A 17,446-nucleotide genomic window follows, 5' to 3' on the forward strand; every position below is an offset into this window, starting at 1 on the left:
AGGGCTTCCTTGGCTTCCATGGTACTACGTACTGGCCAAATATGGATAGAGACTAACAAGATATACGACAGATTAACGCGTGCACGGTTACGTACGCAAAAAGTAACGCTACAAACAATAACCTCATTTCATTTTTATTTCATGATTACGCTAGAATTTGGGTATGCATATATATCCGGGAGCCCCTAAGCAAAGGCCACATATCCATTGCTTGTGAGATCCGAACATCAAACTTGGCACATCTCGATTAATTAGACAGATGGAACGTCGAAGTTGCTCTCAGCGTAAATGGGGTTCAGTTCCAGGGGAGTGATCGGCATCCACAGGAGTTTATGATATGATTTTGTGTAAACCTAAGTTTGCGCTTATGCTACCTGTTTGAAGAAATGACCGCATGATTTTTTGCAAGACTTTGTTTGGGTTGTAAGGTAGTTCGAAGGAGTTTTTGCCAGGCTTGGAAAACATATTTATGCTTTGTTTGGTAACCCAAAATATAACGTCGTTACCAAACTGTAAACATGCAAGGCTTTGTTTGCTGACTCTTTGGACCGGATAAGGTGAACATCAATGGTTACACCCTCCAATAGAATACAACTAGGTCATGTTTATTTCTTTATTACAATAGATCCAAATTAATATAGCTTGAACAAGCTGAGAACCTTTTTCTCTCAAGCTCCACAGGCGGTTTTCCTCTCTACCTAAGAAACCAAGATCCCTTCGTCTCAACCCAAAAGGGGATGGAGCTTTTGCTCCTCCCTCCCTCCTCCCCTTTGCCTGTCTAGCAATACGGTTTATTTTGTAAAAGTTTTTTTTTTTTAGTTTTTCATCCATATCAAGGAGAAGTGTCAATCTACTGCCTTCTGGCCCTCATCCACTACCACGCACCTCACTGCAGACCCCCTTAGTTGCCGATCTATCTTGCTACAAAAACAGAACGCCAATTGGAGTGGCACGTGAGCCACACACATGGCTCAAAACCGTTCATGGGTCTCACTAGCCTCTGCACCAAGGGGACCTTGTGCCGCCAGGTGTGACATTTTCGAAGCTAACGACCTCGAATCCTTCGGACTAGACTATTCCTCTCTCTCCTAGTGCGGCGCATGGCTCCCATGCACCACCACTGTCCCCAACGGTTATCTACCGAGGAATTGGTGCATCTCCAGTTTGTAATTTTCCTATATTTTTGCTTCTCCTAACAAGAGATCGTGGAAAATAGGTAGTGAAAGTCTCCGACAACCAGTCCAGACTAGCAAAATACAGTACACAACTCTCCACTACAACTTCTAGTCGCAGGCTTATAGTCTGTTTTTGGATTGTACCAAAACTGCTCCATGCTTTCCTTGTGGGAAATGGGTGGAGGTCAAGTCATTGACCCCAAATCCCTCATTTTTTTTACTTTTTTCTTGTGTTGTATTTGTTTGTTTGTGATGAATGTTAGGGCCTCTCACCCTATTGACTATTATATTTTGTAACTTTTAATTTTATCTATAAAATGCTTACTTAGGAAAAAAAGAAGAAGAAAAAGAAAACACCCAAATTAATATAGTGGAATCCCATCTCAAGCCCCTCTTGGCTCTCAAATGCCCACTCGATCTCTCTCCAAGCCGAAACATAAAAACCTTAACTCCAACCTGAGGGATTCTTAGAAATCATGCATTATCATAGAGATATCTGGATTCAAGACCTTGCCAAATAGATCTTAACACCCCCATGTAAGGGTTGAGTTTTAAATTAAAAACTCAATTAGTAACAAAAATAGAAGGATCAAGGAAAAATAAAAAAGAATTGAACTAACTATATATATACTAAGAAGCCAGAAGAGATCGGGGGAAAGGGAGAATAATACTTATACATGTAGATGTCACAACCAGGGACCAATCGGCGCTTGTAGAGGGAGCAAGACCTTAAGAAGTGAGCCAAAGTGGCCTCTACAAAATGGGTCGAACTCCGTCTGAGGTTTATTGGAGAGACAATGGTCAGAAACTGCTAATGGTCTAGCCCGCCACCTGGTTGTCTCTGGAAGTTTGAGGGTTTTTCATGATTGGTCAATAGTAAAGAAGCGATCGAAGCACCATCAATGGCGCCGGTGTTTAGATCGAAGGTAATCTTTTTCATGCTCGTCGAGTGGCAACTAGATTAGAGAGAGGAAAGGAAAATGGACTTAATAATTTGCATGTGGGTCTACAGTAAGTATAATAGAATCATGATGTGTCACCCTTCCATTGGAGGGTGTAAAACTCTCAAAGACACCACATCCAGTTTGAAGATTTTATCTTTCCTATTTTGTTGATCCATTCTTGGTTCAGTGCCTGTAATTTTGTGATTGGATTGTTCTTGTGTATTCAAAGAGGAAGTTGATACCACTAGTTTGGCTGAAATTGTGAGTTGTCGGGTGGTTTCCAAGAGTTGATTTCATGTTTTGGTATTGGTAGGAGCAACTGAACCAAATCAGGGGTTTGGATTGAGGATCTGATTTAATTTTGTGCTTTAATTTTGTGTTTAAAGAGAGCAATAAGATAGGCATATTGCAGCCACAAGGGTTAGAGATTAAGGTAAATGTAGATTAGTTCATTGCAAATTAAAGATTTGAAGTTTTAACCTTTTTGTTTCCTTCAAATTCCTTTTATATTTGAGTAATTCCATATAATGTGGTGTTATTACTAAATTTATCTTCTTAAATAGGAATGCATGATGTGTTTTAAGATCACTTAGAACTTGCAATAATTTCATGGAAAGTGGTAGGGGACAGGAAAAAGAGGGAGAAGAGTAGGGACACACACATAAATTGTACTCTTCATTAATATAGTGTTCATCAATTTATGTGCGTCGGTGCTCTTCTCCCTTCTTTTTGTCCGTTCCCCTGGCAAGACTCCTCCATTCATATATGATTATCTCTAACTTGCAATATATCCCTATCAAAAAGATGCTTTAATTCTATTTGTCATTTTCGATCAAACTCATGTCATCATCATTTTAAGACATTAATACATAAGTAAAGCTATCCATGCTCTCCTCGTATAAATGCTAGGAATTGTCGCAGATGAACCCAAACATGGAATATCATGTATTTTCCATGCATTTAAAATATTTTACGAGCAATTAATGCTTCCGACCATTTTCATATATATGAATGGTGAATCGTGTTGTAATTTACATGATCTATTGGACATGTACATGAGCTCTACAATTCGTTAGGATCAAGGAACTTCACAATCTTGTAGAGCTACTTAAATCCTAATAATTAATTTTCAAAAGAATAATTCATATATACTTTCCAATTTTAGAGTTTACCAATGCGATATGATGTTGCAAGATTTGTAACTTTTCTTTACTTGATTCATAATCTATGTTATAAAAATTGAGATTATAATGCTATATATACATATATATATATATATATATATATATATACTAGGTGGGAGTAACGTGCAAAGCACGTTTGTCTAATTTTATGAAATGATTATTTGTAAAAAATAATATATATTTTATAAAAATTATTGATGTCACTTAATAATTTAAAGCATGTTGGAGAAAATAAAAAAATTAATTCAAAGTATCCTATAATCCAATACATGTTTATAACATCTATAATTTTAGTAAAGATGTATATGAAAAATTTAATAAAAGTTTAACACAAACGGTAGTTCAAAATATATGTCGTTTGATGTTTGTATTATATTTCATCAATTTATGTCATCCTGTAGACAATCAATAGAGACAACATTGAAATTCTTATTTTGTTGTTGGTTGAGTCGATCAGGGACAACATAAAGTTAAAACATAATCTTTTTATAAAATTTGTGGTATAATATTTTCTATATATAGCATATATATAAATCATAAAATATATTTTGAAATTGTTGGCCGAATTTACTCTTTCTTGATTAGCTCAAGGATCACGGCCTTTGTCACGTGCCTATCATAACAAGCCCACGTATGGAATATGACTTAGCGGAAGCTATGCCCTACTACCATGGAGAAAAAAAAACACTTTGATTAAACACACTTATATTATATATTATATGAGATTTTTAAATTTGAAATACTCAATAATTTGAGTTAATGAAACGTATAATACACGTATATTATATTTAGGGATTCATTTCTTATCCACCTAATACACGTGTATATGTTAAGGAGAGAGAGAAAAATATAATAACTAATCTTTAATTACTTATTATTATATAAACTATTAATATTATAATTATTGAGATTAATAAATCATATAACAACATTGAATGCTATCTCTCTCAACATTTATGTCTTCATTTTATGTGTCAAACCGTTAAAACAAACGGTGTTAACTTTAACGGAAAAACAAGATTTTCCGTTTCATACACACTTTTTATATATAGAAGATACATATATGAATCCCGGCCAACAAGTAGTGGTGACACATTTGTTTGCATATAGTGTTATGGATGTTCGGCAACATGCATAGGTTAATCAATATGACTCGTTTAATTAAATGGACCAGATCACTCAACCATAATACAACCTAATTAAATAACGGATGGCTTAACTAGACTCAAATAACCAATTTAATAAATAAATCATGTTGAGTTAACTCGAACATGCCAGTTTTGAGTTTTCATATTTTTCTAAGCATAAGTACTTGTGAAAATATATTTTACAATCATAAGCTATATATGAGTTACACACATTCACAATTACATAAACCTAATTATTACATATCAAACCAATACATTTGGCATGCACGTTTTGCAAGTTGACCGATACGTACTGATACATTTATTAATCGTATCTAACCAAATTCACTCATTCGGACTAGAACTCGATAATATTAGAGGTTAATTCTTTATTTTAATTCATGTTGGATTTTAGTTGTATCAAATATATTGTCAATCCTACATGTAACTAGGGGTTGGGTATCACCTAGTCCTCCAAATATCAAACAAAAGATAAAAGAGGAATACTTTTGGGTTTATAACATGATTTCCCTTAGAATAAACAGTGCCTCTGTATTCTAGCTCCGCCCATATCTAAAAGATGGAATAAGCTCTTAAAGATCTTCATCCAATCTTGAATCAATGAATATTAATAATTCGATAAATCCCTATACTTTTGATCGAGATTTAATGGTAAGCATATTGAAATAATCTATCCTGTTCATGAGGGTTTAGTCTGCATTAAATTATTAATTGACCCAAAAGAAAAAAGACACAGATCGAAAATAAAAAAGAGTAAGGGATCGAGCGGAAGTAGATATATATTCATTCATCATTAATATATGTAACACAAAGGCATATACACACACTAGTACTAATTGTGTCGCGCGTATGTACCATATTTTGAGCAAGAAACTCCATGCCCATAAATCAAGTTAAGAGATTATTTGGGAAACAAAATCCAAGTTAATTAATCATATTGTTTGACGTACAGGCCAGGAATAACTCGATCGGGTGCTTAAATTAGTTTGGGTGCATTGATCATGAAGCTCATGAGAGTGTATAATAAACAAGTGCATGCATTCAGATAGTATTCAAGTTGTTATATATATTTTGGGTGGCTCTATAGCCACCGCTGGGAGTTCCCGCTGGAGGCTTCTACTAGTTCATTTTGTGTAGTTTATTCTTTGTTTTTTTATGTGATTTTTAAACACTTTCAAATATTTTTTAAAAAATAAAAAAATTCATAATATTATTAAAAATGCGTACTTAATCATTAAGTAAATAATAATAAAAATAAAAAGTCCCAACGGAAGTTACAAACGGGAAGAATAACATTTTCCATATATTTTTACCTCTTCTAATTTGGTGCCCTTTATAGTTTCGATCGAGATCATAAACCTTTGGAAATTTTAATTTTTGTTTTCTCAACGAGTAATGATCATATATTATATTCACACGATTTTTTATTGGCCATTTTATTTACAATTAATTAATATGCATGCGTCAAGAGCTTAATAGCCTAATAGCATATGATCTAATTTTTCAAATAAAAAAATTTGGGTTCGAATCCCCCACCCTGTATCAAAATAATAATAATAATAATAATAATATGCATGCTAGTATACTGTATTACTTTAAAAAAATATTAAAATTCTTATTGATTTGAATTTCAATCAAATAAAGCTATAAAAAAATTAAAAAATTTACACAACTTCCTACTATTCATACAACCTCCACACATCACACTTTTTTTAATTTTTTTTATTTTTTTATTTTATCAAATATTTAATATATAAATAATGAACAGAAAAATTGAATTAATTTAATATTAAATATTTGATAAAAGAATAAACTCAAAAAAAAATTAAAATTTTGAAAAAAAAAAAACAGTGGTGTGTGGAGTTAAATTGTGATATGTATATATAGGTAGGCTAGACACGTATGGATGTTTGTATAAAATTAATATGAAGACCAAGTTGGAGGCCATAATATTTGTCCTTTTGTATAATTTGAATCGTATATCCGGGAAGTTACAGATCATAATTAATCTAGAAGCAGGCCTTCTACCCCTCAACAAGACACCATCATCATCACTACTACCGCCCAGTGGACAATTTCTCTCACGACCATCATCACTACTGTGCCAGCCATCCAGGCACTTGGCAGTCGGCAATCCCTCTCCCTCCCTCACTCTCTCTCTCTCTCTGGAGATTGTTTGGAAATGGAGTCGGACCATCCAACCGGATCGACCCCAGAAAACCTGGACCAGGCCGCAACCTCAGATATTCATGACCAAGGTGCAAGCCAGGGCAGGTCCTATGACTGCACCTTCTGCAAGAGAGGCTTCTCAAATGCACAAGCCTTAGGAGGACACATGAATATCCACAGAAAAGAAAAGGCTAAACTGAAGCGATTAGTGAATGAAAGTCAACCGTCTTCGAACATCCCAAGGGTCACTCCCTCGTATTCTCCAATACCTAGGAATTCTTCATGGCCATTGGAAGCCAAGCCTGGAGACGGAAGAAGTCCCACCAAATGGCCTTGGCTTAATCCCAGCCAACAATATGGTGATCATTTTCGTACGAGGTATGAAACCCGTGTTGGTGACGTCGTCCAGCAACTTCCACTGTTTGTTGAAACACCAATGTCGGACAAGGATCAAAGGTCATGTAGCCAATTTGATCATGGGAAAACTGACGAGGGTTTGTCATCGCCATCCACCCGCCGTGAGTCGTCAGGTTCGGAGATAGACCTTGAGCTCAGACTGGGGGCACCTGAGCCTGATCATGATCAGGATCCATATTCAACAGCAACGGGTACTAAAAAGTTCTTCTGAATTTGAACATATATATATATATAGTGGAATTTTCGCATCTATATTACATACATAGAGCACTTTTTTGGTAATTATATTGCATCCTACAGTAAAGCTAATTTATTATTTCCCCTATATATATATATGGTATTGTTGTCATTTTTTTTATTGTCATTTTAAACCTCCGTGTTCATATATGTGATTTTTCCGAGTTTAAGTTATTGCACGCATTTGGTGGTTTATCAGTATTACAGTTTACTTCTGTGAAATATTGTTCAGCTAATTATAGATTATAAGTTCCCAGCTGAATTGTTTGCACTACAGAGAGAATAATTATCTGATATTCCCAATTCTGAACCTGTAAATTAAAAGCTGCTAATATTGATCGATGGATCATCAGTACTCAAAGCAAAGACATGTAAGTGATCACGAATGGATGCCTGAACGGTTCCAAACAAGAACCTCTCAGTTAAACCCTAGTCGCATTTGATCATCGGGGGAAAACCAGGGCTTATTATAACTTAATTAATAGCTTTCTTCATTCACAAACAGGAAGATCATTTGTATGTACGAGGTAAATAACTATTATCATCCTCACTGTCTATGATTATGAAGATAATCATCTTCTCAAATACCTTAAGTACCAGCAAAGCAACACATCCCCCCCAAAAAAAAAACAAAAAAGGTCCGTTAATTAATTAATTTGTTGTGGTTTAATTTTTCATAATATCGTCATGAGGATAAACAATATGATCACTAATTTTTATGGACACCTATAAAAGGGTGAAATATCACTTCATGAATTTGATTTCCTTATACAAGATCACAACCACTAGTACTGAAATTAGAACGAGTCGATGGATCGGATGCGTTGTCCACCATCATTAATCTAACATTTGAAAGGGTGAGAAATAGGTTAACTTTTTTACCGAATAAAACTCGATTAATTTGGTTAAAAATGAAATAAAGTAAATAAACGATCACAATTAAGGATCATGTAAACATTGTAAAGATTGTGTAGTCCTGACTCTAATTAATAATTTATATACACTCAGCTTAATTGCTTCTAAAATGAAATGGAAAAGATAGAACTTTATTGCAGGTTTGAGTGAGGTGATGATCAATATTACATGTAACTTAACCCTTATTTTCTTAATTTTCCCGAACGCAAAGTGGGTTAGAGTCAGGTAAATCGTCTCAATTCTCAAACATATAAGATCCACAGCTACCAAGAAAAATTAGTCGAGTGTCATGCATGCATGATATATAGCTAGTCCAGTACCATTATATATATAGATATACATATACATATACCGTACGTACGTGTTTAGATTGAATGTCAAGGGATAAGGTACTTGTTTCTTTATCAAGTAATACATATGCTGTGGTTGATCAAGTGGTCATAAACCGCACAAATTAGAATTGAAGTCAGTTTGATTAATACATCGGATTCGGAGTAGTACTTGTTCGCAGAAATAGTTTTAACTTTTACCGATGACAGAGACTCAACTACCTTGGATGACAATTTTTAAGATTGCCTTAAGTGGGATGTGACTAGCTTGTTCAAGTATTTATATATAGCAAAAGCATCGAGAAAAATTAGGTCGAAAGTGAAAGGTGTAGTACATATATTAATTCTGATTGGTATCATGCATTCAATATATGTATGGTACATGTACATATGAGTGGATGGAGCATATTGCTTGAGAAAAACAATAGACAGCCCTATTAATTACTTTTATGGACAGTCTGTACTGATCTGTACATTCCTGCCTTGAATTGACTTCGTTCTATGTTTTGGATTGAGCCAAAAATAAATTCAGGAATCCCGATCTTAGCGTTCGTACGTAGGATTTGAAAGTTGAAAGGTTTTCTTTGGTTGATCATCAACGCCAGCTACCAATTTTTAAAATTTCGAAATATGCAACGTCCACACGTACTTACTATCATTTCACTCTGATCTTGACAGTAGTAGTGTCAAGATTTTAATGATGACAGCTTAGACGTTTCCTGGCAATTACTCCTCTTATATATATTTGCAGGGAATCCGTCATAAGGCCTTGAATGCCATAGAAATCGAGGTAAAATTATTCTAGGTTATGATGCATGCAGTTCCTGATCTCCTGACATTCTTCATTAATATTTCAACTTTTCAGCTGAACATATATAGTTGGAAGAAACTTAAATCCATATAGATTTATGAACCCTTTCGATCGATCTGCTAAAATTATGAGGCACGTATAGATTTTGATCTATCTTATTTTGAAGTGCCTGATCGATGGCATGATGTGAAAAAGAAAATGACGGACGACATACCTGGTACGGCCAATTTCTGGGTATTGGCAGCACTGCCTGTCAATAAAGATTGGATGGTGCTACGGCACCGTAGGTGGCTCCCGCCACAGTTAGGCAAAAAGAATTTTTTTGTTTTTTTGTTTTTTTTTTTTAAATCATTTTTTAATAGTTTTAAATATTTTTAAAAAATATAAAAAAATTTTAATAATATTAAAAAAAAATTTTAATCATTAAGAAAAAGAAAAAAATTAAAAAAAATTTAGACCAGTAGTAATTATGAGCGAGAGCCACCAGCGATGATTTTAGGCTTTTTAGCGTTTTCCATAAAGATTACGATATCTAGTTAGGCCGCAATAAAATCGGACCCAAGAAAAAGTGGGAAGTGGGGACGTCGATCGACGTACGTACTAGCTAGCATGAATTAATGACTGTTTTTTTTTTTTTTTTAACCAAAGTAAATCCAACACAGCAAGGATGATAATCGACATCGCGTTAATTTGTGTATTTACTGCAAGGGGTTGAAAACAAGAGATATATATATATATTCAAAAATTTTATTTATAGCTACTTTTATCTATTTTTTTTTAGACACTTCATTAACGTAATTAATTGCATATTAAAAAAAATAAAATAGTCAATCATATTAATAAAAATATATAAAAAATATATATATAAAAATAACTATACGTAATATTACTCATATATATCTATGGTTATCATATATTTGTGATGTAGAAATAAATTATCATTGGACAGTTATAAGGTCCAGCTTCTATTAATTAAGGTCCCGTTTGTTTATCTAAATCTAAATTATCTCATCTCAGCTCATCATTACAATTTTTTCAAATTTTTATATAAAAATAAATAATTTAACTTTTTCAAATTCTAAAATAGAGGAATGCTACATATCATCCCACACCACACACTTTATATATTAAAATATTATTTTTTATTTTTTTATTTTTTATTTCATTTTATTCTTATTAAACTAATTGAATTATTTTATTTATCATCCACACACTATATATTTATTATAGAAAAAATGAAAAAAATTAAAATAAGTGTAGTGTGTGAAGTGTGAGGATGATAAGAAGAATTTTTCTCTAAAATAAAACTAATATTAAAAAATTATATTATAACAATATTTTATTTAACTTTCAACAAAATATTACATCTCATTTCATCTGAACTGTGTAACCAAACGAGATTTAAGAGAATTGCTACAGATAAGTAACTATAGCAAACCCCACTTGATCATGTGGATTTTCTTTTTTGTTCTCTTAATGCTGAAGCGTCATTTTAAAGAGATGAAAATAGGCATTTCGAAATGTCACTGCAAATTGAGCTCGGTTCGGACTAGAAAAAAATGACCACAGCCACACTCTCAATTCTCTTGATTCGTACATCAGCAAATCATCGTACATTTGTTCCATTTCAGGCGCTACCCCTTCGAAACCTCTACCTCTGAACCCATGGCATTTCCAACTCCTTCAACCATTTCACATTCGAGAAGAAGACGAACATGAAGCAGCTCTTAATAATAATGAGGTTTGTGGAGGGAGAAACCGTACCGATTCCGAAGGAACAACCAGAAGCACAACAGGAGGAAGAAGGGAGGGGGAAATGAAGCAAATTTAGTCGACATACAAGAAAAAAAAATCAAAATTACTAATGAAGAGAAGGGGTGATGAAATCACAAGATGGAATTGGACTGAAGCCAATACCTACGGTTTGAAGGTGTTTCAGTCATAGCTCTGATACCATATTAATGGTTGCGCAGAGAAGAAAATAACTGAAATGCCAAAAGTGTGAATAACTGAATTGTACTCGGTAACCATTTACTGTGTACAAACGTGTATTGCTATTTATAGCTTACAAACCAAAAATAATGAAATAAATAAAAGAATGATTTACAGCTCACATCAATGTAACATAATAATATTCTTCATTTTGCCACTCTGTGTTTATCAGGAGGAAACGTAAGCATTGGCTTCAGTCCAATTCCATCTTGTGATTTCATTGGGGGGGGGGGGGGGGGTGGTGTGTGCCAGAAGGGAGGGGGGAAATCACATAGAAGAGAAGAAAAAGGGAGGGGGGAAATCAAAAAGAAGAGGAAGAAGGGAGCACGGGGAGTGGAGGGGGATTATGTGCAAAGCACGGGGAGTGGAGGGGGATTATGTGCAAAGCACGGGGAAAGGAAATTCGAAGGAAATACAAAGAAGAGAAAAAAAGAAGAAGGAATGGGGGAAATCAAAGAGTAGAAGGAAGAAGGGAACATGGGGATTCAACGAGGAGGGGGAAAAGCGTAGAATCGGTTCACTTCTTAGTGAACTTGGTTGACACGTAGGATGTGGGATGTGAGGTGTGGGGTTTGGCATAGTAGTTGATGAGAAGATTTATTCATTAATTAAATCCTACATTAAGATTGTGTCGTCTGATCATCAGCTATTATATATTTCGCATTCATACATATAAATGTAGGAATTGGCTGCAAGAGATCAGTGCATGGCACGGTTATTTGATGAAAATGGTAGTTCAAAATTAGTGCAAGCTAGCAATCAAAAGTGGTACGTAGTTGGGGTACTGTCACTTTGTAAAATATAAGCTGGTTATCCCAACATCATGTGGCCTGATGGCGCAAGACCCACATCAGGCTAACGATAGAAAGTGATAAGAGTTCCTGCACAAGACCCACAGGCCATGCAATATATTAAGTTAGTAAGCCACGTGTAGAAGCCACGTGTAGAAGAGGTTTAGTTAAGTTAGTGTTAAGTTAGTTAGTTTGTATATAAATAGACTTGAACAGATAGTAACAGAGACGTAATTCATTTTTCAATACATTTTGGAATACATTTTCTCTTCCTTGCATATTCTGATACAATATTCCGAATGGCACGAATAAGTAGTACTGACAGTTTAAAAAGGGTGGTGGTTCTTTTCTATCGTTGTTAAAGTAGATAGCTAGCTTGTGTTAGAATAGAAGTATTTCTATATTATTAGGTCATGATCGATCAAATAGAATGGTACTAATGGTGTCAAGAAAACAAATTAAAAACAAACAAACAAACAAACAAGCAAAAGATCAAGGAACCAATGTGTGTGGCCGGCGTTATATATAGTTCAAAGTCGAAAATTTGGGGTACTCGTGTTCCATCTACGTCGACCGAACTAGCTAGTAAAACTTTGCATGTAGACGCAATAAAAATTTGGGGTACTCGTGTACTTACAAATTACGTTAATGCTCCAGCTTCCGATCCATTCTATCCCGAGTGATCTCGATCGATCGTACGTTACTTGATCAAAAGTTACACCGTCAATTACCATGTAATTTAATTTTCCGTACTGTAACATCATGTACACGGTTTGCGTGCATGCATATATAGTAGTAGTACAAGTAGTACCATATAATATTAACCAGAGTCAGAGGCGGCATAATATTAGACAGATTAATGTAATTACTAATTTGTATTAATCCAGATCAGGAACATTCAAAGTTTCAGTTAATTCAATATCATGGGTACGTATAATCTAATATTATTACATTATGCCACTATTTCATCCTTCATGCAGGCCCTAATCTGGACCTCGGAAAAGTTGTGTGTATCAGCTACATGTAGAATGTCGCAGCACTCTCTTGTATTACCAGCCTGAGAATCATGAAATAAATGTGTTTAAACTTAATTAGTAGGATAAGCCAGCTAGCAGAAGGAATTCCGTATGATCCTTAATATAACATGCAGCTGCTATATATAATTCCCATTAAGAGTAGTAGTACCTAGTACTACTGCAAAACCTCAGTGATCTAGCTAGCTAGTATAAGCCATATGAGTTGGATTTACATCCAATGAAAGAATAACGTTTTTTATAAGTTTAGAGCCTACAAATCTCGTATATATATAGTCATTTAAAAAAGAAAAAAAGTGGGTTCTTTTTTTTTTTTTTTTTTGAAAGATTTGCTTAAACCTGTACAAATCCTTTATTACTTACCTCACCATGTTTCGTAGCCGGTGAGAGGACCTGGATTTCGGAAATGAAGTCAACATAGTGACTCCCACTACTTGATGATGTACAAGCCACTGATCTGCTACGAGGTGATGATCTTCTAACATAACTGGTAACAATTTGGTTGATCCCCTTGGTAGTGGTCTTGTCTATGGCCTCGAAGAAGAAAACATGAGGAGCTTCACATGGATCGTTTGAGGGAAGGGGTCGAGTGTTAAACATGAAGGGAGGCTTAGCCGACTTCTTCCACGGAATAAATGTTTGTAGGGGTCTATGCAGAATGCTTGGTGGGTAAATTTTCTCGTAAATGTAAGCAGAATAACCCCATGATATGGAGAAAGACCAGTTGTTTTGCTTATGATAGCAGATTGTCTGCTGCAATAGTCGTGACTGATCCGCTTTTGCAGCTTCCATGAGGTGGTTTAGTGATGCGTAGCGGTTCTTGATGAAAGGGAAAATAGGGTCGACTGCGTCTAGGTGATGAAGCGAAACGGATGGAGACTGCGGGAGAGCTGATAGCAGTCCTGAAATGTCACCGTGTAGATCAATCTGTAATGGAAAATATTAATGTTTAGGAGTCGTGAATAAGAAATTCCTGATGTGCCAGTACGTTAAATATTATATTGTTGCTGTCTTGCTTATTTTTATTAGTAATTAGTTATTATTTTATACTTTTCTCATTGTTTCATCGCTAGCTGTAATCTTTCACTTTCAAGTACTTGACCATGGCAAAGAGATTCATGTACGCATTTGCAGAAACTGCTGCTGCATGACAAATGTTTAATAATGAAATACATAAGGGTCACTATCATGGCATGAAATAATATATGTTTTCTTAAAAAATAATCATCCATGTTGCTTAATTAAGAAGACTAATGAAGGATGTTCCGCTTGGTTAATTAGTAATTGAGTACTTCAAATTAAAATGCAAATGTATAAAAGTAGTTGGGAATGAGTTTATACCTGATGAAACCCCTTTTCCTGGGTCAGAGAGACACCCAAATCAGCAATACAGGACTGCAAAATATGATCACTCCCATACAAAGTGGGATATCTCTTAATGCAGACATCTAAATTCTTCACAAGCGCCTGTGCCAAAGGATAACTCAAAGCATATCCAGCCCCACCAAATGCCATTCCAAAAGAATGATCAAAGTTCGATGACACACACTCTGAATTGGACCCTATATAAAAATACTTATTGTGGTCATATTTGGCCAAAACCTCAACAAGATTATCCACAAAAAAAACCGTGTCATCATCCGCCATGACATACCATCTAACCCCTTTGTTTACCTCTCGAAACAATTCCAAAACTACCCGTGCCATTCGGATTGCATGCGGATCTGGGTGTCCGTTGTATTCTTTGTATCTAGAGGTATCTTGCGAAACTCGAAAAGGAGGAGAAGATGGAGGCCATTGCTGTAACTGATCTGCAGGAGCTCTATCAAAAAAGACAAATCCCTGTGTTTTGTTAGGCTGCCACCATGCTTCTACGTAGGGTCTTTTATTTTTCCATGTATTCGCAGAACTCGCTATTCCAAACACAAGGTGGCTAATGTTAGTCTGAGGATCTGCAGTAGAAGATGAAGTACTCCATAATCTGTATCTGAAGTTTGCCAAGAGCACAGAGGAGCGGCAACACGGATGGATAGAGAGGATAATGTAGAACGAGTATAGGACTATTCCTGAAATAGCTACAGATTTCCATAAATTTGCTAAAAATTTACTGTATAAAAACCTTGATTTTTTTCGCGCGAATCGCGCTAGACTAGACTTGGAAGCAATCATGAGTAATGAATTCATGGTGAAAAAATAAAAAACAATACTTGAAAATAGGATTGCTAAAATGATGAATAGTCGGAAAGAAAACCTTCGGTTCTGAGGGTGCATTGGTTTCTGACCTTCGATCGTTATATTGATAATTAATATGATTTTTCAGTTGCCTTTTGAAATTTGGTTGTGCAGCTAATAATCACTCAGATTGCGTTTTACATGCAGCGTTGGAATTGCTTTAACGGCTATAAAGATGGTGTATTTGGGCCATCTCGCATGCATCCAATACTGCTTATCGTCGTGACTCGTGAAGAACACGAGAAAACGTCCCACCTCTGCCCTGTTGATTGGGCCCCTTATTATACAAAATAAGGCGCCATTGGATTGGATATAGAAATCTTTATCATATTTTATTTTATCTTATTATTATAATTTTTTTTCAAATTTTTATACAAAATATAATAAACAATTCATCTTTTTCAAATCTCAAAAAAATAATAATATTAAAAAATAATATTTTAACAATATTTTATTCAACTGTTAACATTCATCTAAAACCATTTCGTATTATTTCACTATCCAAACAACTCATTAGTCTTTTTATAGTATTAAAACTATTTTAATTATTACTCTATACTTCTAATATGTTTTAAGACACACCTCACTTTTTTTATTATTTTTTAATTTTATTCTTCTTAAACTAATTGAATTATTCTACTTATCATCCACATATCACACATTTAGTAAGAAAAAATAAATAAATAAATAAGTGTAGTATATTGTGTGTGGTGTATGGAGATAATAAATAGAATTTTTCTAAATCTATTACATAAATAAGTTATTCTATTCACAAGTTAGTATGAGAATATACCATCCATATCATTGATGGGATACAATTTAATTTGTAAGATTTAAATTTATAAATTTTTCTTACATATCAAATCCTTCCACACCGACAATATAAAATGTATATTTTATGCACTGACTTATTAATGTAATTTTTCTAAGTACATAACAAAATGGGCTTGGTCCCAACAATTACTTCTATAGCCTCCACTCCATTTAAATAATTGAAAGAGCCTTTAAGAATTTATCTTTGAGAGGTGAAATTTTATTACAATAATATTTATTTGCATATAAGGTAATGGGTAATAATATCTTTACAATTTCTCCGCCGAACTCTGCTACCCAACCCACATGGCTGCCGGCCTTTTTCTTTTTTATCTTTAATTTGCGACCTTTTTCTGTATGAGATTCAAGTCGACCAAGAAATGTAAGACAACCGCTACTTCTGAATCCGAGAAGGTATCCAAATAACCCAAGAAAGCCCAAACTCGAGAAAGATGAGTAATAGAAAAAGCCATTTTCTTTTAGTATTACAACAAGGATGGCGGTTGGAGGAGTGGTTTTGTATTTCCATTGGGTTTCCCATTCTTTTCACAAGTTTCTGGTGCGGAATTGTATATGGTAAATTCAAAATAAGTTAATGGTAAATTCAAAACAAGTTTTTTTTATACAATATATTCCTTCCCCACAAATAAGGATTTATCAATAAAATTAAAGTTTTGTCTTCTTCTTAAAAAACCAAAAAACAAAAGTTAATAAAAAGCTATGTTTTTCTTATTTTTGTGGGTGCCCAAAAGGCGCCCTTACTTCTTGCGTTTTTTTTTTAAAAAATTTTATGTGGAGTCATTTTTATATACTCTTTACATATTCTACTAATATGATTGTCTGTATCACTTTTTTTAAATATAAAATAACCGATTTGACTAAACATAAATAGAATATACAAAGAATATGCAAAAATTACTGTATATCACAAACGACTAGTGTTTATTTAAATCTCATAGTGCAAAAGGCTGAAAAATATAAAACCATGTGGGCTGTGGGTAGTACCGAGCGATAGTAGAGGAAATATAAGAGTATCATTATCTTTAATGTACATCATTTATATGCATGATAAAACAAACTTTAGCATTATAAATACAACTTCAGATGACTACTGTACTATCATGAATCTTGATGACTGCTTTACTATATGTAGAGCCTAAAATATGTTTCATCTTCAATAATTTTAATATATTATCTTATAATCGTAAATTTATGCTTTGACCCTTCCTGATAAGAAATCTAGCCTCTTAGAGTT

The 17,446-nt window shown here is 34.2% G+C and overlaps 2 protein-coding genes across 2 annotated transcripts; one reads left to right on the forward strand and one right to left on the reverse strand.

Moving 5' to 3' along the window:
* Positions 1-6,531: 6,531 nt before the first annotated feature.
* LOC122290815 (transcriptional regulator TAC1-like) lies at positions 6,532-7,352 on the forward strand. Its single transcript, XM_043098478.1, has one exon. The coding sequence runs from the start codon at positions 6,634-6,636 to the stop codon at positions 7,246-7,248; it is 615 nt and encodes a 204-aa protein (XP_042954412.1). The 5' UTR covers positions 6,532-6,633; the 3' UTR covers positions 7,249-7,352.
* A 5,607-nt stretch (positions 7,353-12,959) lies between these two features.
* Positions 12,960-15,476, reverse strand: LOC122291630. Its single transcript, XM_043099442.1, has 3 exons — positions 14,488-15,476; positions 13,510-14,073; positions 12,960-13,169 (listed from the first exon to the last, which is right to left on the reverse strand). The coding sequence occupies exons 1-3, from the start codon at positions 15,415-15,417 to the stop codon at positions 13,065-13,067; spliced, it is 1,599 nt and encodes a 532-aa protein (XP_042955376.1). The 5' UTR covers positions 15,418-15,476; the 3' UTR covers positions 12,960-13,064.
* Positions 15,477-17,446: the final 1,970 nt, after the last annotated feature.

The sequence above is a fragment of the Carya illinoinensis genome, chromosome 13, assembly GCF_018687715.1.
Source record: "Carya illinoinensis cultivar Pawnee chromosome 13, C.illinoinensisPawnee_v1, whole genome shotgun sequence".
NCBI classification, from domain to species: Eukaryota; Viridiplantae; Streptophyta; class Magnoliopsida; order Fagales; family Juglandaceae; genus Carya; species Carya illinoinensis.

Bases quoted from the DNA above. Each gene is read 5' to 3' on its own strand.
- LOC122291630 (XM_043099442.1), bottom strand. From the start codon at position 15,417: ATGCACCCTCAGAACCGAAGGTTTTCTTTCCGACTATTCATCATTTTA. The intron at 14,074-14,487 runs GTATAAACTCAT...TTTCCATTACAG, and splicing joins AGGAAAAGGGGTTTCATCAG to ATTGATCTACACGGTGACAT. The intron at 13,170-13,509 runs GTAAGTAATAAA...CATGATTCTCAG, and splicing joins CGGCTACGAAACATGGTGAG to GCTGGTAATACAAGAGAGTG.
- LOC122290815 (XM_043098478.1), top strand. From the start codon at position 6,634: ATGGAGTCGGACCATCCAACCGGATCGACCCCAGAAAACCTGGACCAG.